The sequence below is a fragment of the Parasteatoda tepidariorum genome, chromosome 1 (genome assembly GCF_043381705.1).
Source record: "Parasteatoda tepidariorum isolate YZ-2023 chromosome 1, CAS_Ptep_4.0, whole genome shotgun sequence".
In the NCBI taxonomy this organism is placed as follows: Eukaryota; Metazoa; Arthropoda; class Arachnida; order Araneae; family Theridiidae; genus Parasteatoda; species Parasteatoda tepidariorum.
Genome location: NC_092204.1, coordinates 2,810,505 through 2,835,451, shown reverse-complemented (window position 1 = coordinate 2,835,451; position 24,947 = coordinate 2,810,505). Strand labels below are relative to the sequence as shown.

Genomic DNA, 24,947 nt, shown 5'->3' with positions numbered 1-24,947 from the left:
TACCACGGCGTTACGGGCAAACAAGTATGGCGCCAAGCATAAATTGCCAATTTCGCCAAGGGGCACCCTCAAGTATATTTTTCCCAATTATTATTATGTAAGAACATTAAAAATGCCTGGTAGTGAAAATAAAAGTAAAAACAGCGGTCGCCACAGCAACGCATGCACACACTGTTTACTGTGACTCTTGAACAGAGTTGAAAAGTGTGTAGACGCCATCACCCATTTTGTCAATCTATACATCTATACATAATAATAAACGCGGCTGTGTGTGCGTCTGTCTGTAATCACAATATATCTCCCCAGAAGCCGCGCCCAGGCACGAAACTCGGCACATAATTGTGTTTTGACATAATGAAGAAGTATTTTTTTTCTTTTTCAAAAATTTGGATTAGTTATTTAGTTATCAGTCATTTTGTAAGTCTATGCTTTTCGTCTGCTTTTTCGTCTTCAAAGAGCCATATTCAAAAAACTATTAAAAAATGCATATACTTTTCCCCACTCTTATAAATGTATGCTAATGCGAACCTTACAATTGAAATATTAATTTTCGACAACTTAAACCAATAATATACGAAGGAATTAATAATTTAATTGTAAAGTTCGCATTAGTTTACATTTATTAAAGTGGAGAAAAGTTTAACTTTTGTATTAAAAATGTGGCAACATATTCGATACGTAAATAGAACGCTTCGCTTTGATATATTTGTCGCTGTTCATAATTGTTATAATAAGTTTTTCTTCTTCTTTCCACGCTCTATTTTTTTTTTCTTAAGCGAAGACGATAATTTTTATAGCGATATTGTAGTACTTTGTACAACTAAAAATTCTTTTCACAACACTTTAAAAATATTTACTTTATTTTCTTTATATATACAGAGAACAGTCGGCAAAGAATTCGATTAGGTTGAAAAACATTTCGCTAAAAAGGAACGAATTCCAAAAGAAAAAATAAACAACTTAAAGAATAAAAATGCTGATGCCAGCCAATTTTTTGAAAGTTAACTTAGAAATAACAAACCAAACGATGTTAAATAACAAACCAAACGATGTTAACAAAATGACGTAGAAAGCGCAACTAGATCAAAATTATACAAGCACAACTAGATCAAATTATAATACCTGAGTGCTTGACGTAACAGATATAGAAATAGAATTTGATACCATAAAAAATTATATAGAAATAGAAATTGATACCATAAAAAATTTATTCGTTTTCGTGTTCTTTTCATGTATTTAGCATTTTAGTTTTTTTTTTCTTAAGCGTTGTAGCTATATAATTTCAAACATCCTCAAGAGCTATAACACATCTGCAGCAGAACTGGATATGAAGACAAAATTGCAGGACAGGAACACTTTAATTGTCCACTAATCTTCAGATTTCCTGCTATGTTTTAAAAAACTTTATTTGTGAAAACCTTTAGCGTGGCGGACAACTGGCCGCCTTAAGCGGCTAGTGGGTAATAAAGCTTCCTAGAATATCGCCTCTTGCGCATAGCATAAACGATACACCGGAACCATTTGATGTTTTTTGTCGCTTACGTTGATTTTTCTATAGAACTGCCGACTACTTCCGACAATTTTTGCAAATTTAATTAAAAAAATGTTATGCTTCGCATGCTTGTTCAGCACGGACGGTAAAATCCTAGAATATCCCAACCCTCGACGACTTTTTGAAATATCGCCAAATTGGCGATTACTACTAGAATCAAAGTTGTATTTTTATTATTTAAGCAAAACAATCTCAATTATTACAAATTTATTAAAATATTTTTAATGAAATAAAATAAAAAAACAGCTTGCAATAAGGTGACAATACATATCCCCGAAATATCTTCCAGAAAGTTCGTCGAGATTTCAAAAAGTTGCTTTTTGAGATTTAAGAAAAAAAAACGCCACGGGTATCCACCAGCACGGTATTTAAAAAACGTGTTGCCAACCAGAAGGGTATCAAAGAAACTTACTTCCGATTTTCGTTCTCACTCTTAGGACATCTGAAAATTTTCCATAACCGGCTTCAGTCTTTGCTCTTACAGCAATATAGTAATCGGTGTATGGATTGAGACCATCAATCACGTACTCAAGTTCATTGGTGGTATCATTATGTGACCCCCATTGGACGGTATAGAATAAAATGGGTCCTCTGTTGGGCTGAGGAGCTTCCCATATTACTTCAATGGTGTGATTCGTCACGTGACTCTTAACCAGTCTCTCTGGAGCGGAAGGAACTGAAAGAATCAATATTACAGTTTATTCTTTTTGAATGGAGTTTATTATTTGAAATTATACTAGTTTCTAATGGAACATGGCTAATGGAACATGAACAGATTTTCATGTTCCAATCGGAACCATAAGAGTTTACAACCGTCGTTGAACAGTCAACATAATTTTTGGGATTACGACAACTAATGTTCAACTCCGTAGCCTTGTAATTTTGAACCCAATCCAGAAGACAAGAGAGCTCCTGGATTAAGTATTGAGGAAACATTTGCCTTCGTGGAGGACTTTTTGTGGAAAATAACTCACATTTGCGTTACACGGAGACGGAGACCACGAAAATCTCCCACGGTTAGCCTGACTGCAAAGGGATTCTAATCCATAATCCATATACCACTAATGATATTTTTTTATGTCAGCACTGTGGTCAAGGGAAGCCGGATGCTGATTCGCATCGACCAGCCATCGATGAGATTCAAACCCGGTTCCACTTCATTGGAAGGCGAAGGCCATCGCGCTCGAACCATAACAGTTGAAATTTATAGGGACATCCCTCTGAAACAACATGTATGTTTTTTTATGTGCCCTGGGCGCAGAATGTGACCATGGATGTCAACGCCTTTTCTTAACAAGTAAACGAACACCTTCGTTCTTAGGATATTACCCGTACGGAATAAGTCAGCATACTCATCTGATTTGAATCTGATAGATTATGTATGGGGCATGCTTGGGCCACAAGTTGCAACCAGTCTATTACCTTCTACTTACCTATTGCAACTTCGCAGAGCATAGCGTCCTGTGTGGAGTAATCTTCTCGAAGATCAGCGTGAGAGTCGTGGTGGCTCAGGGGATAGAGCTTTCACCTCCCAATGAGGGGAACTGGGTCCGAATCCCAGTGATGACTGGTTGATTCAAATTCCGTATCCGGCTTGCAATGTCCGCAGTGCTGACGTAAAATATCCCCAGCAATAAACGGATCATGGGTTAGAGTCCCCTTGCCGTCTGGCTAACCGTGGGAGGTTCTCGTGTTCTTCCTTTCCATGTAACGCAAATGTTGGTTAGTTCTATAAAAAAAGTTCTCCACGAAGGTAAATTTCCCACAATACTCGATTCAGGAGTTCCCTTGTCTTCTGGATGGGGTTCAAAATGAAAAGGCCACGGAATTGAGCATTAGTAGTCGTAAAACCAAAAATTGGTTCGGCAGTTCAACGATGGTTATAAAATAAGACCAGCTAGATAATTTGATACTCAGATAATTTGATACTCATGCGAAACATACAATCTATTAAACACCGTACCAATTATGTAATATTAAGTTTTTGTAAAGGAGATATCTTTTATAATTACTCCAGAGAACAAACATCTTAGTCTTTATTAATGATATCACACATAGACCATATTTTTTTTTTCAAAAGAGTTTTATGAAATAGTCAAGATTGTTTCGGAATCTTTATTTACCGGAACTACAATCATCTTGTTTTTGGACATGAAATATAATAATGCATTTTTAAAATACATTAAAAATAAATTTTGTATTTTATATTATAACCATCATTGAACAGCCGACCCAATTTTGGGTCTACTACTGCAAATATTCAACTCCGCAGCCTTGTAACTTTGAACCAACCCAGAAGACAAGGAAACTTCTTTATTAGTACCCAAAGAGGTAAGAATATTTATGGGAACATGGATTTTGTGACTCTGCAGATTTAAGTCTCCATTTACTTTATGGGAAGCCTTCGGACAGCGGGAATCGAACCCACGACCTCCTGGACATGGGTCCGGTGCCCTAACAACCTGGCTATCCCGACCCCTCAAAAATGAATTGAAATATTAGTTGGATTTCTTACTTCCTACAGATGTTTGTATCGTGGCAGGTTCAGACCACTTTCCTGGACTGGCCTTCGTTTCCGCCTGCACCTCAATGGTGTAGTTAGTAAATGGAATCAAGTCCTTTATTAAATAGAATGTTTCTTTTGTCTCATGCAGATTACTTCTGGTGTTGTTAGTCCAGCGGATTCTGTACAGCGTGATTGGGCCAACATCGGGCTTAGGAATGTCCCACTCTATTTCTATGCTTGTATTCTTCACATCCTTTCCTCGAACATTCTGTGGAGCTGATGGGACTGGAAAATAAATATTATAAGCAACATTCTCAGAATACATTTCTATGGTTGTATCTTTCGCGTAATTTTCTACTAATATACATGGGAGTGATTATAGATAATATATTTTGTTTTTCCAGCGATTGTCTGCGGGATAATTATCATTCAGATAGGTCTTTATCAAACAAAATAAACAAATAAATTTTACTTTTTGCGTATTTCGCCAAGTCTCGAGAATTTTTTAAACGAACTGAAAACTTTTTGCACTTATTTATAAAATTTGTTTGTCCCAAGATGAAGTGAAAAAAATGAATTTAAAAAATTATTTTTATTATTTCATTGAATAACAGTTGAAAAATGTTTAAATTGTAAGGTATAAATTTGTTTGTATATGTAATTGTCTCTGTAATCTTACATGGCAAAATGCAAAATTTAAGAGAAATTGGTTGAATAGTAGTGGAGAATTTTAGCGATTTTTTAAAATTTGATTTCTTAAAAACTATTCTATCGATATCTCTCAAATTTTGCATTTCACCATGAAAATACTTTATATGCATACTTTAAGAAGATATAAAAAAATATACCCAAAAATTCAAAATTTGTTCGACCTTTATAAAATTAATAATTAAAAATAATAAATATTCACTAACATTTATTTTTTTAAGGGGACTTATCTTAGGACAAACAACTTTTATAATTATGTGAAAAATTTTTTCGATTCATTTAAAAAGTTCTCTAGATACGACAAAACACGCAAAAAATAATATTTGACTAAGAAAAGTGTTTTAACTAAGAAAAACTCTCAAATTTTTTCTACTTAGAAATATCTTCAAGCTGATTGCACATAGAAAAGTTTTTAGTTCGAATCACTGAAATTTGAGAATTTTCAAACTGTTTTTACTTCTAGAACTTCTGATGTTATTGTTACTTATAAATTTCTGAAGTTCTTTTTAATTACATTTTGCTTTTGACTTAGAAAAACTTTCGGATTTTTTGTACTAAAAATATTCAGAAATTGCTTGAAAATAGGAAATTTTTTAAGTTGGAATCCCAGAACGTAGAATATTTTTAGACTGCTTGTACTTAGAAAATTTCAGATGTTATTGGTATTTAGAAAATTTCTGAAGTTTTTTAATTTTCAAATTGCTTTCACTTAAAAAAAAAAAAGCATTCACATTTTTCGTGCTTGGAAATATTCTGAAGTTGTTAGAACATGGAAAATTTTATTCGAATTGCAGAACTTTGAAAAGGTTCAAACTGTTTCCTTCAGAAAATTTCTGAAGGTTTCGATACTTAGAAAATCCTGGAAGTTTCGGTACTTTGAAAGTTTTTAAAATTTTCGGAAAATATTCTGAAGTTGCTTGAATATAGAAAATTTTATTCGAATTGCAGAACTTTGAAAATTTTCAAACTGTTAGCAATTTGAAAAATTTTAAAGTCTTTTTAAGCAACTTTCAAATAGTTTCGACTTAGAAAATCTTTCAAATGTTTTGTACTTAGAATTATTCTGAAGTTTTTTGAACATATAAAATATTTTTATTGGAATTGCAGAACTTTGAAAATTTTTAAACTGTTTGCACTCAGAAAATTTCTGAAGGTTTCGGTACTTAGAAAATTTCTGTTCATATTCGCACTTGTAAAATTTCTGTGGAAGATGTTTAAATAACTTTCAAATTGTTTTGACTTAGAAAAACTTTCACAGTTTTTGTACTTTGAAATAATCTGTACAAACAATTATTTAAACAAAAAAAAGGTATCGGAATCTAAAGAATCTGCACTGATTACTTAAGGATGAACAGAACATCTATACTGACAGAAAATTTTAGGTGAGTTTCTTGTAATGGTCTTTAAGCAACCATCTGTTCATGTGGAATTGAACAGATAATACATGCATCCATCGTCCTCAGTCCACACACACGCACACACACATATATATTCTGCTCAATCAGTATTACAGCCTATTTACCTCCAATGCCTTCCCATTTTTTTTTCTCCGACGCAAAATTTTGCCTGGCTATTTGTCATCAATTATCTTTATTTATTTTGAGGACATGAAATTTAATAATGCATTTTTAAAATATACATAAAAAATGAATTGAAAATTTGTTGGATTTCTTACTTCCTACAGATGTTTGTATCGAGGCTGGTTCAGACCACTTTCCAGGACTGGCCTCTGTTTCCGCCTGCACCTCAATGGTGTAGCTAGTGAATGGAATTAAGTCCTTTATTAAATAGAATGTTTCTTTTGTCTCATGCAGATTACTTCTGGTGGTGTTAGTCCAGCGGATTCTGTACAGAGTGATGGGGCCAACATCGGGTTTAGGAATGTCCCACTCTATTTCTATGCTTGTATTCTTCACATCCTTTCCTCGAACATTCTTTGGAGCTGATGGGACTGAAAAATAAATATTATAAACAACGTTATTTCCCACTCATTTCTATGGTTGTATTTTTCACGTAATTTTTAATGAATGTACACAGGAGTGATTATAGATTATATATTTTGTTTTTCAAATAAACTTAAACTTTCATATTTTTTTACTTAGACATATCCTGAAGTTGCTTCACAGAAGCTTTTTTAGTTGGAATTGCAGAACTTTGAAAATATTCGAACTGTTTTTTGTTAGAAAATTTCTTATGTTATTGGTACTCAGAAAATTTCTGAAGTTGTTTGTAATTTTCAGGGGTTCACACTTTCGACCTCTTTCTTACCAAACAAAGGGGACACTATATTCCTGATTGTGGCTATCCCCTACGTATTCGAGATCAGAAGTCCAGAAATATCGGAAAAAAAGGTATGTTCATTTAGAGAAATTGCGTTTTCGATTTCGTATTTTAAAAAATATCGTCAACACTAATTAATTAGCCTATTTGAGGTCACCCCCTTGAGTCATTAAAAGTGCGTCATAGATCTTGAAGATCCGATCATTAGATCAAAAGTTATTCATTGTGGTCAGTGAAAACAATTATTTAAATTTTAAAAAAAAAGGTATTGGAATCTAAAGAATCAATGCTGATTACTAAGGGTGTACAGAACATCAAAACTGACAGAAATTTGTAGGTTTTTCTAGTAATAGTCTTCATGCCAGCCATTCATTGAACAACAGATGATACGTGCATCCATCTTCCTCAGAGATATCAATTTCTTTCTTTTTTTATATATATTCTTCTTAATCATCATTGCAGCCCCAAATGCTTTCTCAATTTACTTTCTCCAATATAAAATTTCAGCTAGCTATTTTGCCGGAAATTATCCTCAATTTATGGACATGAAATATAATAATTTCAGGAAAGTTAAAGTAAACACACGATTCACTACAAAATGAAGAAAAATGTGATCGCCGCGAGGCTATCACTGGTTACATATTGGCAAAATGGTTGTTGTCCAATTTTTTTTCGGAAAAGAAACTTTATTGTGTTTTCATCTTGGACATCTGTTACTGTTAATCCTGAACTGCTCAGTACACAATTTCGAAGACATATTTGAATGCAGCTCAGACACATTCTGTGTCAATTCTTTTGATGACTGAACAGACACAGAACAGCCAATCGGGATCAATGTTAACATTTTCGGATTTGTAGTACAATGGTGTTTGATGGATGTTGTTGTTAATTTACGTCGCACTAGAGCTGCACAATAGGCTATTGGCGACGGTCAGGGAAACATCCCGGAGGATAATCCAAAGACATGCCATCACAATTTTGATCCTCTGCGGAGGGGAGGTGTTTGATGGAGGTTGTAAGCTGCATCATATACCCGTTTCGGATTCATACATGAAATATCATTTGAAAGCTAGGCTTTTTTTCAATTTTACATGAATAGTGAATGAATCACTTATATTGCGTGAAAGACAGTCTACGATCTTGTGCAAGTTATTGGGTACGTTGACAATGGATCCTTTTATCCCTAACTGGTGATCATTACCTAGTTCTCGTATTTGCCTGAAAGGAATTCGGAGAGCCACCATTCGCTCTTCGGTAGGGTTCAGTTCTCTCAACCACTTTGTACTTTTGGGAGGGACGGACTTCATGCTAGTGAACGGAATCCTTTCGTTTTTTCGTTTGTGAGTAACGCTTAAGGTATTTCGGTCAACGTTCTTTGGCTTTGGCTTTTTCAGCCTCGGTAATTTTAGGCCCTGGCATTGCTTTTTCCTTGCTTCAACTCTAACCTTTGGGACCGTGTCAATCAGTTTGGACCCTGCTATGTGTGATATTCACCTGAATTAGTAATGAAAACGATCCAGTTTGATCTGTAGGTTAGAGCTTCTGATTCTTAATTAAAACAATAAAATTAAAGAATCGTGCAAATGATGAAATTCTCTTTTATTCACAACTCAAGAAGTATTTATGGCATCTTTCTGGTCCCATATCTCAAAAATAAACTCACCAACATAATGCGTAACAAAATTAAAAGTGAAAAAGGAGAATTCTAAAAAAGTTACCAAACAGCAGCGGTTGCCATAGCGAAGCATGCTCACTGCTTACTAATACTCTTGATTATTGTAGTTGAAAAGTGTGAGGACGCCATCAGATCCAAAGCAAGACCCATTTTGCCAATGGGCAATAATGCATTTTAAAAATATACACCAAAAATAATTGAAATATTAGTTGGATTTCTTACTTCCTACAGATGTTTGTATCGTGGCAGGTTCAGACCACTTTCCTGGACTGGCCTTCGTTTCCGCCTGCACCTCAATGGTGTAGTTACTGAATGGAATCAAGTCCTTTATTAAATAGAATGTTTCTTTTGTCTCATGCAGATTACTTCTGGTGTTGTTAGTCCAGCGGATTCTGTACACCGTGATTGGGCCAACATCGGGTTTAGGGATGTCCCACTCTATTTCTATGCTTGTATTCTTCACATCCTTTCCTCGAACATTCTTTGGAGCTGATGGGACTGGAAAATAAATATTATGAGCAACATTCTCACAATACATTTCTATGGTTGTATTTTTCACGTAATTTTTAACGAATATACACAGGAGTGATTATAGATTATATATTTTATATAATCTATAATCACTCCTGTACTAATATACAGGGGAGTGAATATTTATAATATATTTTGTTTTTCAAATAATCGTTTGTGGGATAATAATCATTCAATTTATAAAACACAAACAGCTTACCTCCCTCACTTGTCCGTAACCTAAGTTGCTTCGACCACGGTCCATAACTAGCTATTGTTTTGGCCTGCACTTGGATGAAGTAATACTGATAAGGTTTCAATTTCTGAATGCGGAAAACTCTATCCTTCGTTTCTTGCTCACCATTTCTGCTGTTGCTCATGTCCATCCACCTCACTTTGTAGAGAACAATGGGGCCAGCACTGTCACCAGGACTGTCCCACGCTATACCGAGGCTCGTGTTAGTTGTAAGGTTTTCTCGAAGATTAATAGGAGATAGTGGAACTGGAAAATGACAAACATCTATTTTTAGGATTAGTTACAAAAAAAGGTTTCACCACTCGTAATACGAGGGTTGTAAATTAAATAGTGACAACTTAACCTTGAAACTTACAGAAGGGCGGGCATGCGCAAATAGGATATGGGAGAGGTGAGGTGGCGCTGTTGTCGATGTGTAGAGTGCAAAAAACAGTCGATTTGCTTAGAAGGGTAGTTGTTGCGTGGCGTTAAAGTGAGGAGTTTCGTTTCCATCGCTCTTAAGCATGTTGTCAAAAGGCTTAATGACGAAAAAAGAACAGATGCTTGAACCCATTGTGCTACTGTCCTATAGGGTAAAGCATTTGCGCCACAGGCTTCCACTAATCCACGATAGCATTCTGTTGCATTTTTGCCACGGACAACCTCGATTTTAAGCCACGACCGCTGATCACCTTTTGAAAACATGCTTTAGAGCGATGGAAACGAAACTCCTCACTTTAACGACACACAACAACTACCCTTCTAAGCAGATTGACTGTTTTTTGCACTCTACACATCGACAACAGCGCCACCTCACCGCTCTCATAGCCTATTCGCGCATGCCCGCCCTTCTGTAAGTTTCAAGGTTAAGTTGCCACTATTTAATTTACAACCCTAGTATATGAAAAACATAAATCTCGGAGAATAAAATTTTTAGTGAGACTTCCAAGCGATCACGAATTTTACTCCATATCCCAAGAAATGCACCGTCCTATATTGTTATTGTACTGCTTATAATATAACTTGTGCTATTTGCAATTGCGCACTTAATTTTAACTGAAAACTTTAACTAAAAACTGAAAACAAGAAATATAAAAATAAATTAAAGTCAATCCTACTTGGATCAAGGAAGAAAAATTTTAATTTAGTTACTTTATTACTGAATAATTAAAATTTTTTCTCCCATATAAAAATATAATTAATTAATAAAAATTTAATGAATGAATTAATCAAAAGTATTTTATTAGCTGTTAAAAATTTGAACACGATACAGGGTGAGTGTGAACTAATAGTGGGAATTGAGTAACACAGGGCAGCCCTTACATTGTGATGTTAATTTCCTTAAAACGATTTATGGCTCACTACCTTGTAGAATTTCCAAAATACAGAAAAACATCATGAATGAAAACAACACGCATATTTAAATACAAATCTGAATGAAACTGCCAAGCCTGTTCATCGTTTTTTAAGAACTAACATCAGAGGTTTTCAAAATTCAGTACCAGATTTAGAATCTTGTTATTGTTTACACTCATTTTTGAAATGTCTGTCAGAAAGAAAGAGAAAATTATGTACATCACAAAAAAATGGATAAGCCTGAATAACTTTTGATCTAATGATCGGATCTGTACGTTCTAGGACTCAATCTTAGTGGTTCGAGTGGGTGACCTTATATGTGCTAATATCCTCGTTTGTAGACGGATCATGGGTTAGAGTCCTCCTGCCGTCAGGCTAATCGTGGGTGGTCTTCTTTTCCATGTGAAACAAATGCAGGTTACTTCCATCAAAAAGTCCTCCACGAAGGCAAATTTCTCCCAATACTTGATTCATGATTTCCCTTGTCTTCTGGATTGAGTTCTTTAATTACAGGGCTACGGAGTTGAACATTAGTAGTCGTTAACTGAAACAATAGAGTTGGCTGTTCAACGACGGTTATAAAATAAAAATAAAAATATATCCTACCTCCGATGTCTGTTTGTATGACTACGGGTTCGGACCATGCCCCATAGCCAGCATTCGTTTTTGCCTGCACCGAGATGCTATAGTTTGTATAAGGATTTAATCCATCGATGAGATAGGCGGAAGCCTCAATTTCCTTTTCTGCCCAACTATTGTTCCTCATGTTCAACCATTTCAGTTTGTAGAGGCTGATGGATCCTACTACAGGATGTGGTTCATCCCACTCCATTTCGATGCTAGAGTTGGTCACGCCTTTCTCACGAAGATTCAGAGGAGAAGATGGAACTGTAAAGAAAATAATATCTTTGATGAAACTTTAAACTCCTAATGAAATATAGCCTTTTGAAAACGATTGCATACTGTCCGAACTGATTATCAAATGTAAGCGAAAATACACTGATGTGAGAAATAAAGAGAATTTGCAGACTGGGTCGATTATCCCTAGAACTATTGGACCTGTATCAAACATAGTTCTAATATATTTTTGGTATTTAATTGTCAAAAATACTTTTTTGAAATTTCCATGACGCTTTTTTTAGAACTATGTTTTATGTAGTTTTAAGTTCCATATACTTTCCTAACTTGAAAGATTTTGCTCCAATTGAAAATCAAGAGGGAAACTAACGTACTTCCTTCCTCTATGACTCTCCACACGATAATGGTGAAAACATACGAAGTGTTGCCACAAGTAGAGAGTTCTGCTCTACGTCACCTGTAGCCCATTTCAAACGCCAATCGTTATGAATTTTATTTCATTCCAAAACACTTTTTTGAAATTTCCAGACAAATTATTTTTTCTGCATTCATATCAGATCATTACAATCACTTACATTCTAATCATACAACCGTTAGAGCGTGTTCTAAATAACAGCATACATTCTCCTTTTCAGCAATCTATGGATGGTTTCATTTTATTTCATAACCGTCTTTGAACATCCGACCCAAATATTGGGTTTATGACTGCTGATGTTCAACTCCGTAGCCCTGTCATTTTGAACCCAATTCAGAAGACAAGGAAACTCCTGGATCAAGTATTGGATGAAATTCGAATGACTTTTTGATGAAACTAACCTGCATTTACGTTACATGGAGAGGAAGACCACGAGAGCCTACTACGGTTACCCTGATGGAAAGGGGACTCTAATCCATGATCCGTCTACCACTGAGGATATTTTATGTCAGCACTGTGGTCGGTGCAAGCCGGGTGCGGATTCGCGTCTACCTGCCATCACTGCACGTCTACCTGCCATTCGAACCCGTTTCACTTCGTTGGCAGGCGAACGCTCTATCCCACTCCATTTCGATGCTAGAGTTGGTCACGCCTTTCTCACGAAGATTCAGAGGAGAAGATGGAACTGTAAAGAAAATGATATCGTTGATGAAACTTTAAACTCCTAATGAAATATAGCCTTTTGAAAACGATTGCATGCAGTCAGAGTTGATTATCAAACGTAAACGAAAATACACTGACGTAAGAAATTAAGAGAATTTGCTGACTTGGTCGTTTATCTCTAGAACTACTGGACCTAGATTAAACATAGTTGCAAAACAAAGCGTCATAGAAATTTAAAATGAAAATAAAAATATTTGTAACAATTAAATATGAAAAGTATTAGGAGAAGGAAAAATATCGAATTACATTCCTATATTACTGAAAAGAGGAGGAGAGGGAAAGGGAAATGGACAAAGGCATGCAACCGGTTTTCTCCCCAGATGGCGCATTCGAGCTTTGCGATCGCCTATATTAATGCACAACTATTGGCGATCGCAACACTCGAATACGCCATCTGGGGAGAGACCGGTTTCATGTTTTTAGCCCTTCTCCCTTCCCTCTCCTCCTCTTTTCAGTTGTATAGGAATGTACTGCGCTATTTTCCCTTTTCTTAATATTTTTCCTTTTTATTTCATAAAAATATTTTTTAAAATTTCCGTGATAGTTTTCATTAGAACTATGTTTAATGTAGTTTTCAGCTCCATATAGTTCTCCAACTTAAAAGATTTTAATCTATATGAAAATCGAGAGAGAAACTAACGTACTTCCTTCCTCTATGACTTTCCACACGCTAATGGTGAAAGCATGTGAAGTGTTGCCATAGGAAAAGAGTTCTGCTCTACGCCACCTGCAGCCCATTTCGATCGCCAATAAATTTTCTTTCCTTTTTTTTTTTTTAAATATTTTTCGTTTTTAATAGCTAAAACTATTTTTTAACAAAATGTCCATGATGTTCTTTTAGAGCTATGTTTAATGCAGTTTTCAGTTCTATATAGTTTCTTAACTTAAAAGATTTTACTTTATTTGAAAATCAAGACAGAAACTAATGTACTTCCTTCTATGACTTTCCACACGCTAATGGTGAAAGCATTCGAAGTGTTGCCACAGGTAGAGAGTTCTGCTCTACGTCACCTGTAGCCCATTTCGATCGCCAAGTGTTATGAATTTTATTTCATTCCAAAACTGCTGCTGACACTTTTTTGAAATTTCAAGACAAATTTACTTTTTCTGCACTCATATCATATCATTACAATCACTTACATTTTAATCTTACAGTTGTTTGAGTGTGTTCTAAGTAACCGCATGCATTCTCCCTTTCAACAATCTGTGGATGGTTTCATTTCATTTCATAACCGTCTTTTAACAGCCGACCCAATTTTTGGGTTTATGACTACTAATGTTCAACTCCGTAGCCTTGTCATTTTGAACCCAATACAGAAGACAAGGAAACTCCTAATCAAGTATTGGGAGAAATTCGGAAGACATTTTGATGAAACTAACCCATGATGAAACTAGTTATAAACAGGGTTTTCCCTAAAGACCAATCTTAATATATGAAAAATATAAATCACGGTGGATAAAATTATTAATGAGACTTCCAAGCGATTACGATTTTTCACTCCATATCCTGAAAACCCGGCATCCTGTATTAATATCTTACTGCTTACAATATGTCCTGTGCTATTTGCCATTGCGCACTTAATTTTAACTGAAAGCTTTAACTAGAAACTGAAAACAAGTAATATAAGAAAAAATTAAAGTCAATACTACTTAGATCAAAAAAGAAAATTTTTAATTTAGTTACTTTTTATTCAATAATTACATTTTTTCTGCCATATAAAAATAAAATTAATTAATAAAAATTTAATGAATGAATTAATAAAAAGTAATTTATTAACGGTTAAAAATTTGAACACGATTCAGGGAAAGTGTGAACTAATAGTGGGAATTGAGTAACACAGGGCAGCCCTTACATTGTGATGTTAATTTCCTTAAAACGATTTATGGCTCACTACCTTGTAGAATTTCCAAAATACAGAAAAACATCATGAATGAAAACAACACGCATATTTAAATACAAATCTGAATGAAACTGCCAAGCCTGTTCATCGTTTTTTAAGAACTAACATAAGAGGTTTTCAAAATTCAGCACCGGATATAGAATCTTGTTATTGTTTACACTCATTTTTGAAATGTTCGTCAGAAAGAAAGAGAAAATGATGTACATCACAAAAAAAATGGATAAACCTACATAACTTTTGATTTAATGATCGGATCTGTACTTTCTAGAACTCAATCTGTATGGTTCGAGAGGGCGACCTAAAATATGCTAATATCTTCGTTTGTAGACAGATCATGGGTTAGAGTCCTCTTGCCGTCAGGCAAACCGTGGGAGCTCTTCCTCTCCATGTGAAGTAAATGGTGGTTACTTCCATCAAAACGTCCTCCACGAAGGTAATTTTCTCCCACTACTTGAGCCAGGAGCTGCTTGGTCTTCTGGATTGGGTTTTAAATTACTAGCCTACGGAGTTGAAGATTAGAAGTCGTAAACTCAAAAAAAATTGGGTTGGCTGTACAAAAATAAAATAAAAAATATATCCTACCTCCGATATCTGTTAGTATAACCACGGGTTTGGACCATGCCCCATAGCCAGCATTCGTTTTCGCCTGCACCGAGATGCTATAGTTTGTATAAGGATTTAATCCATCGATGAGAAAAGTGGAGGCCTCAGTTTCCTTTTCTGCCCAACTATTGTTCTTCATGTTCAACCATTTCAGTTTGTAGAGGCTGATGGATCCTACTACAGGATGCGGTTCATCCCACTCCATTTCGATGCTAGAGTTGGTCACGCCTTTCTCACGAAGATTCAGAGGGGCGGAGGGAACTGTAAAAAAAATGACATAACTTTGATAAAAGTTTAAACTCCTAATGGAATATAGCATTTTAAGAACGATTTCATGCTGTCCGAACTGATTATCAAATGTAAGCGAAAATACACTGATGTGAGAAATAAAGAAAATTTGCAGACTGGGTCGATTATCCCTAGAACTACAGGACTTATATCAAACATAGTTCTAAAAGAAAGCTCCGCGAAAATTTAAAAAAATATTTGTAACAATTAAATACGAAAAATATTAAGAAAAGGAAAAATATCGTAGTACATACAACTAAAAAGAGGAGGAGGGGGAAGGGAGAAAGGCATGAAACCGGCCTCCTCCCCAGATGGCATATTCGAGCGTGGCGATCGCCTGTAGGAATGAGCTACGACAAATTAATTGTCAAAAATATTTTTTTTAAAATTTTAATTGTCAAAAATATTTTTTTTTTTTTTTAAATTTCCTTGACGCTTTTTTTAGAACTATGTTTAATGTAGTTTTAAGTTCCACATATTTTCCTAACTTAAAAGTCTTTAACTTATTTGAAAATCAAGACAGAAACTAACGTACTTCCCTCTCCTATGACTCTCCACACGCTAATAAGGACAGCATGAGAAGTGTTGCCACAGGTAGAGAGTTCTGCTCTACGTCACCTGTAGCCCATTTCGATCGCCAAATGTTATGAATTTTATTTCATTCTAAAACACTTTTTTGAAATTTCAAGACAAATGAATTTTTATGCACTCATATCATATCATTACAATCACTTACATTTTAATCTTACAGTTGTTTGAGCGTGTTCTAAATAACAGTATGCATTCTCCTTTTCAGCAATCTATGGATGGTTTCATTTTATTTCATAACCGTCTTTGAACATCCGACCCAAATTTTGGGTTTATGACTGCTGATGTTCAAGTCCGTAGCCTTGTCATTTTGAACCCAATTCAGAAGACAAGGAAACTCCTGGATCAAGTATTGGATGAAATTCGAATGACTTTTTGATGAAACTAACCTGCATTTACGTTACATGGAGAGGAAGACCACGAGAGCCTACTACGGTTTCCCTGATGGAAAGGGGACTCTAACCCATGATCCATCTACCACTGAGGATATTTTACGTCAGCACTGTGGTCGGTGCAAGCCGGGTGCGGATTCGCGTCTACCTGCCATCACTGCGATTCGAAACCGTTTCACTTCGTTGGCAGGCGAACGCTCTATCCCCTGAACCATCACGGCTTTCTGTGGACAGTTGACCGTATAAAGCTAAGCACAGATGGCGATAGGGGGTTGAAATTCGTCGTAAGATTTCTGGGTTACTGCTTCCGATTGAATTTTACGCCTAAACATGAAAAAGTGCTTCATCCAATATTATTATACTTGTAGAGTTTACATTATAACGCGTTCTTTCAATTTAACTTTCAACGAAGCAAACTACAAATGAATTCGGAAGACTTTACAAGCATGCTATGATGTGATCCAAAAAATATCAAACACAAATATAGTAAAAAAAGGGATAACACTCAATACATAGAAAACCTGATCTCGTTTAAAGGTTAGAAGGTTTCACCTTTTTAGGTTTAAATTAAAAGGTTTTTGCTGAGTGAAAGTAAACCTTATTTTGCTACCTGGGAAGTATATCAATTGTTTAATGTGGACCATCCGACGATGTTAGCTAGTTCATATCACATCCTTGCACGTTACAATACTAGATCCTGATCTCATGTTAGTTGATTTATCCTGCTTTATCTATTGTCTTTTAGCACTAGGCTGACCGCTGATACGAAATTAAGAACTTGACGCCATTCAACATGTTCGCGGAACCGGGAGCAGCTCATGCCTCGAATCCGAATCACTGATGTCAACGAACAAACTCACAGTTTCACAGCCAGCACAGTCTCCCTCCATTTGGATCAACAGAGAACACCACCACCTCTGCGTAAGCATCATATTCCAAATCCAAAAAATACCTTAAGAAAAGCAGCTAGCGCAATAGTTACAATGGTTAAAGGTTTATTTTAACTCAGAAAAAAACTCTTAATGTAAATCTAAAAAGGTCTGTAATACGGTTTACGTGTAAACCTTCTGAGCTTAAAACGAGATCTGAGACATTCAGCTCTATTCTATTCACATTACTCTAATCCAAAACCGTAGAAAACAGCCATCTAAATAAAAACCTTAAATCAAGGTAGGCTTACGGTTTACAAGCGGGAAAAAAAATCTTTTAATAAAGCTAGTCTCAAGGAGAAAATAATCTTAAATCTAGGTTCTTATAAGGTTTCTTTTTGCAAAATCTTGTATGCTCAGCTGAAACCCACCTTGTCATGAAATTTTAATGGACAATGCAATTTGATCCTATCGTTAGTCAACAAAAACATCATGATGGATCCAAGTGACCATTTTACCTAAGTTATAATACTGTTTAAAAAAACTTTAACAAATAATTTCTAATCCTTTTAGGATGAAATGTTTGAAACTGCAATGTCTTTGCGTTATTTGAAAAAAAGGTTTTCAGTACAAACATTTTCCCGAAGAAAATTCCGACACACTGTTGACGTAAGGTTACTTGCTCTCTGGGCATGTCTTATATACTGGTGAATTGGCATTTAATATTTAAAGTGGTAGTTACTCCACAGAATCATAACGCTTACTTCCATCTTTGGTTTGTGTGATAATAGGATCTGACCATGGTCCGAATCCGGCATCCGTCTTAGCCTGGACCTGGATTGTATAGTTTGTGTAAGGAGATAAGTCTTGTATCAGATGGGTCCTGTTCAGAGCTTCTGCATCACCCTCGGTTTTTGAACTCGTCCATTTTATTTTGTAGAAAAGAATGGGACCCACATACGGATAGGGTTCATCCCACGTCAATTCAATACTCGAGTTCGTGAGGCTCGTATTCTGAATTTTGAGAGGATGTGAAGGAACTAGAAAAGGAAGAAAAAAGAAGTAATATAAAAAAAATATAAAGTCAATTACTACTTAGGTTAACAAAGAAAACTTTTATTTTAGTTACTTTTTATCCGTATTTTAAGTCCGAAATGATAAAGAGACACATATTTTATCAAAAGAAATTTTTTTTCATTTTTTACAGCGTAAAAGATTATGTGTACAGTGAGCAAAAAAATAAACGAAACACCCTGAATAATTTTCGATCCAATTATCAGATTTTCTCTTACTTCAAATATGCTCATTATTTAACGCAGATAATATATCAGATTACGAAACCAGACACAAAAACGTACTTTCTCTGAATAAACATACCTTTTTTCTTACGGTTTTGGACCCCAAAACATAGGGGGAAATCGCAATCTGGAAAATATGATCCTAATAATTTGGTTAGGAGAGACTAAAATTTGCACCCCTTAATGTAAATTTTACTCTGTGTACTTCCCTCTAACTGGAAAATTTTTTAAGTAAATTTAAAAAAATTGCACTTAATTTTAAAATTCGTTTATTTAAATATAATTTCATGCAAAAATTTTTCATACTTATTTATTACTTTTCACTATTTTATTTTAAATAGTGGAGAAAATATTTTGAATTGTTTGGTTTACAAATTTTTAGCTCATATGAAGGAATGTAATTTATGAGGCAAAATACGAAATTTGAACAAAACCGTTCGAATAATTCCTGAGAAATCAAATTTTAATTAAACAACTTATTTAAAATTAGATATCTCAGGAACTGTTCGACCATTTTCGCTCAAATTTTGTATTTTTAGACTTTTACATTTTCTAAAATGAAGTAAAACGTGGTATACTTCTCAATTCAAAAATTTTCACTATTTTTAAATAAAGAGATAAAAAATAATAAATAATTACTATAAAATATTTTTTGCATGTAATTATCTGTGGATAAACGAATTTCATAATAGTAAGCGAGAGTTTTTATATTCGCTTAAAAATTTCTCATATTATGACAAAATACACAAAAAGTCAAAATAACATTAAGGGGTCCAAACTCTCGATCAGACTATTGGAATCATTTTTCATAGATTGTGGCTACTTCCTATATTTTGAGGGTCAAAAATCCAAATACGTCAACAAAAAAAGTAGGTATGTTTATTCAGAGAAACAACGTTTTTGTGTCTGGTTTCGTAACTTAAATTGGTTGTTGTCGTCGTAGGTCATTAAGACAAGAGTTGTTTTTTCCACAACTATGACAGATAATTCGACTTCTGCCACACACCCATACGTCACACTCGTTTATAGTGCGAACCCATTCATACATCTATTCATTCATCCGTAGATCGTAATTTTAATCTGAACCAGAGAACGATCAATCTGCAATTCAGTACCCCCCAGAGGTATAATTTGTTATGAGAACATGGAGGACTGAATGTTCCGAAAGATTTAACGTGTACCAGTCACCATTTACTACACGAGGAGTCTTCAGTAGACTGGATTCGAACTGCTATTGCCACGAACGTGAGTCCAGCACCCTGCCAAACAAGCTATCCCAGCTCCGCCTTGCTAATTAACATGAATATTTGAAGTCACTTCATCGCACTACCCTACCGACAATTTTACCTTGGCGTAAGTTGGGTTCAAAACTGACTCGATATGGGTCTTATAAGAACATGCACCGAGGGACCAATATTCGATGTCTAGATTTTTGTTCAAATATTGGTCCTAGGGTGCTGGGCCCATGTCCAAGAGGTCGTGGGTTCGATCCTCGCCGGCCGAAGACTCCCCGTGTAGTAAATGGTGACTGATGCACGTTAAATCTGTCGAGTCTCAAAGTCCTCCATGTTCCCACANATGGGACCAACATACCATAGGGACCAATATTGGGATGTCCAGATTTTTTAATATTGGTCCTAGAATGGCTTATATAGGGCCTACATTGGCCAATATAGAACCTATATTGGCTAAATAATGGATATGAAATATTGGGTGAATGTGATTCTATATAGGACCGATGTTGGTTGTAAAGTGACTGTAAAATATCAGCTGAATCGGATAATTCCATACAGGGCCAATATCGCAAAAGTAAAGAACCTTTGAACCCTTACTGAGCCTAGATTTATGAATATTGGCCCCAGGTTATTTTGGAGCCAGGATATTAAGATTGAGTCGTCGTAGCAAGTGGAAACTCGATCAAAAGTTATTCAGTGTGTATCGTTTACTTTTCCGATCTCTACAATTATTATAAGGTACACTCCGTGGCTAAATTATTAGACGAACTTTAAGGTTCTGTGTAAAATCTTAATTATCAGGTGATTGTTTACGCGAGTTTGCACTTTATTGTTTTTTACGCGAGTTTGCACTTGCTTATGTTCGTGTATCAATGGGTTAAATTAGATGACATATAATATAAAAATTCAGCGATTGGGTAAATTAGACGATATATTACATAAATATAGAATATTTATTATATCAGGTTATTATATTAGTATATTGTCATAATTAGATCCAATTATTAGACGAACTGTAGTTTCTTAATAATGACATGATTTGCACCAGTTTATACGCAGTACTTTTATATTTAGACATACATGTAATGGGTTTTAATTCGGGAGATTTTTTATTTACTTCCTAATTTGTATTTATTTTTAACGTATTTCATTACAATATTAACCAACTGATACACGAATGTAAACAAGTGCAAACAAAACAATAAAGCTGTATAGAGTATCAACTGATAATTAAGTTTTTACATAGAATCTTAGAGTTCGTCTAATCATTTGATAAGATAGTTAATGTGAATCAATCTTACCCCCTGCAGCTGTTGTTTCTGCAATAGTGTCTGACCAATTTCCAAAACCGGCATCATTCCAAGATTTGATTCGGATGTAGTATGTGGTGTACGGTTTGAGATCTTCGATGGTGCATTTAAGTTCTGTAGTGTTCAAAGAATCCCTGTCATTCCACTCTACAGTGTAGAATTGAATTCTTCCAGTCTTTTGAGCGGGTAAGTTCCATTGAAGGGACAAACTTTTTTCAGTCTTGTCTGTGACAGTTATATTTTCAGGCGGGAATGGAGCTATAACAAGTAATAGAACAAAAAAATCAATTCCTACTTAGATCAACAAAGGTGACTCTCAATCTGCTGCGATTTTGATTCTTTTGCTTTGTAGTACTTTGATTTAATACTTTTTGTGTGTTTTTTGTAAATAAAGTAAAGGGCTTGAGACCTTCCAGGCCTAGGGCCCTCGATGGGTGGCTGCGGTCTTCCTGCTGTCGACCCAAATTTGGCTCCGTCTGCAGGAGGGTTTGGCACTGCCGCTCTTCAAGTTTTGGACCAGTCGGGCATCCTTTGCTCTCGATTGTTATGGTGCTCCAATTCTTGCGTGACTCGGGGCCTTGCCCGGTGTCCGCATTTTGCTTGGTCCTCGTGCCGAGCTGGATTTCAAGTCGACGACGAGGCATCTTACATTTGGCGGATGGGCGTATTTGCCTGGGTCGCCGTGACTAAATTCCTTAGATCAACAAATAAATTTTTTATTTTAGTTACTTTTTATTAAGTAATTAAAAAAACCTTCTCCCCTATAAAACTAAAATTAATTATTTAAATTTATTGAATGAATTAATATTTGAAAAAAAAAACTGTATTCGCTATCGCAACGCTTGAGTACTTTCTCTAGCGGAGCCTGAAAATATCAGGCATTTATTTATTAAGTTTTCGTTTAGTTCTATCAGATTCATTGGCGGAGTCAGAAGCCACTTTCTTGGCAGCAAATAAGAGGCTAAATTTCCCTAAGGAAAAGGTAGAAGAACTTTAAAAATCTCTTCAGAAACAGAACGCGCGAAACATTTGAAGGAAAATTTCTCAATAATTTTTAACTTCTATTATCATCAAACTGATTACTTCCAATTTCAGGATCGCATACTGCTACAGATGACTTATTACGTTGAAAATACATTTTTTTGTCTTCAATTCATTACAAATGAGTCAACAAGTGAGCAAGTCAAGTGAAGGGAACATTTCTTACTTTATACCAATGAATAAATGTGATTTCAGAGCAGGCAGAACTGCAATAGTTGTAGAATATTCTTCGTCTTTATAGTGTACATTTTTGCATCAACATAATTCGGAAAACAACAATAAAGAATCATCTGAATTACTTGAAATAGTATCATTTGTGTTGATTATTAAAAAAAATTTTGTCCTTTTCTTGGTAGGTATTTTTTAGTTTTGAAAGAATAATTTCAACTGGAATTCAGCTATTTTGTTTTTAAGCTACATATTAAAATTCATATCGAGATCTTACAACCATAAACTTTTGCTGTGTGGTATATGTTATCTAAAAATAATGAAGGGATAATTCATGTATATATTATTTGAAAATAAAGTTTTCAAACGAAGAAGATTTCATTTGAATTTCTCCGGATTTATAAAGAAAGTAAGTGTTACGATTTTCATAATAAAAAATTTGCTTGTAAAGAATTTTTTTTTCTATTTTGATGATAGTTTTCCACAGAATAGTTTTTTACGTCTGAATAAGAACCATAAGAATAAAAAAAAGAAAAAAAGTTTTAAGTTTTTTATTCCAATATGAAGCATTTTTAGAATCCTTTTTTTATCCTAAGAATTCTTTATTTTACGTTCTTTAGTTTATAATTTTTTAATAGAAATCGTTGTTAAAATACTTTTTTTGGAAAAACTAAATGGTGTCCAACTCCTGGGGAGCAAGCTGTACCAGCTGTGTGAATGCAGCTTTTTCGATCTAAATTCAACTGCAGTTGCTAACAAACGTTCAATTTATTGCTATCAAGGAATTTTTCTTAAGCCTAACGTGGCGGAACAATGCGAATCGTTCTTTATTAAGTACTGCTATGATTATACTCACGCTCTGACAAGGTGGTGATCGACAATGGTTCCGTCCAATTCCCCATGCCAGCCTCGGTGGAGGCACTCATTTGGATGACATATCTTCTTGCAGGCTTCAATCCTTCAATTACAATCCAAGTTTCGTTCGTGGACAGAACATTCGAAGGTTGTATGCTTCTCTTTCTGGAGTATAAAGACCTGACACTGTAAAGAGTTATGTCGCCTCTAGAAGGCTGTGGCTCGTCCCACTCCAGAGATATATTCCGACTTCCCTTCGATTTTTCTCTTACATTTCGGGGAGGGAAAGGAACTAAGAGAAGAAAAATAATAATTTTGATCTCCCAGCACAAAAAAACAACAACCCTGAAACGTTACATTTGTGGCACTTTCAAAATAAAAACAAGAATTATAAAAAATTAAAGTCAATTCCTACTTAAGTCAACCAAGAAATTTTTTATTTTAGTTACTTTTTATTAAATAATTTTAAACAATTTCTCTAAATGTAAGTCTAATCTAAATTAATTAACTAAATTTAATTAATGAATTAATATTTGAAAAAACTGAATTAACATCAAATGTCATCCACTACAAGTTTTAAAAAATGTACTGAATGGCTGAATAAAAAGTATTAAATTAACGATTGAAAATTTGAACAAGATACATAAATATATATATATAAGGAGAGTGTAAATTAATAGTAGGAATTGAAAAAAAAAGGCGCGTGGTATAAAAGTATAAATTGGGTGACGTGAACCACACGTGCTACCACGTCATGTTCTTTATTGAATTTTTCTGACACTGCGAATATAAAATAATTAAATACTTAAAGGTGCACAATATCCTATTTTTTTTTGCTCAAATAGAGCTATAAGTTAGAAATTATCACTGATGTTATCTATAAAATATGTGAAAAACTAAATCGCTGATAGTAAAATTTACAAGTTTAAGAAAATGTATTTGAATTTGAATGGATGAATAAAAAGTATTTTATGAATGATTTAATTTCTGAGCAAGATATATAGAGAGTATGTACTAATAGTAGGAATGTAATTAGATGATACTTTACCTCCTGGTTTTGTCTGAACACGACGGACTACTGACCAGTTTCCTATTCTATTGCCGTCAGAGACACGCACATAGAAGTCGTAATAGGTGAAGGGTGTTAGATTTTCCACTCTAATGGTTGAGAAGTTTGTAGTGACTGTCTCTTGGTTCCATTTTAGAGTGTACAGCAGATCTCCTAGGTCTTCCCAACCGAGAATGACAGTTGTGTTTGTAACATCACGAAGTTCCAGAACAGGAGGATGAAGCGATTCTAAATAAACAAAGTGATCGTGAAATGATAGCCTGCATCTCAACAACTTTAATACATAGGTGAAGAAGTCAAGCTTCCACAGATATAATGTAAACCAATCCCACAAGGTTAGGTGAGGTCACTATGTGTGAAGGAAAGAACAACCTCGCAGATTCTTGAAGCAGATGTGGGCCCTCCTCCCCTTCTCATCAACACCGGAGTAGGGGGGGGGGAGAAGGAAAGTTTTATCTTTTTTTAATCGTCGGTTTGTTCTTTAATGTTACACACTATTGATAAACAATACT

The 24,947-nt window shown here is 34.9% G+C and overlaps 1 protein-coding gene across 1 annotated transcript in view; it reads right to left on the bottom strand.

Annotated features, from left to right (window-relative positions):
- The window catches only part of LOC107454124 (phosphatidylinositol phosphatase PTPRQ), an 87,489-nt gene that overhangs the window by 47,505 nt on the left and 15,037 nt on the right, over positions 1 to 24,947 (bottom strand). The window contains exons 4-14 of the mRNA XM_043051003.2: positions 24,415 to 24,663; positions 23,368 to 23,658; positions 21,294 to 21,560; positions 18,224 to 18,499; positions 15,302 to 15,583; positions 11,429 to 11,710; positions 9,452 to 9,733; positions 8,944 to 9,219; positions 6,442 to 6,717; positions 4,068 to 4,343; positions 1,965 to 2,228 (exon numbers count right to left, since the gene is read on the bottom strand). Coding sequence (XP_042906937.2) covers positions 1,965 to 2,228; positions 4,068 to 4,343; positions 6,442 to 6,717; positions 8,944 to 9,219; positions 9,452 to 9,733; positions 11,429 to 11,710; positions 15,302 to 15,583; positions 18,224 to 18,499; positions 21,294 to 21,560; positions 23,368 to 23,658; positions 24,415 to 24,663 — 3,021 coding nt within the window. The remainder of the gene's footprint in view (positions 1 to 1,964; positions 2,229 to 4,067; positions 4,344 to 6,441; positions 6,718 to 8,943; positions 9,220 to 9,451; positions 9,734 to 11,428; positions 11,711 to 15,301; positions 15,584 to 18,223; positions 18,500 to 21,293; positions 21,561 to 23,367; positions 23,659 to 24,414; positions 24,664 to 24,947) is intronic.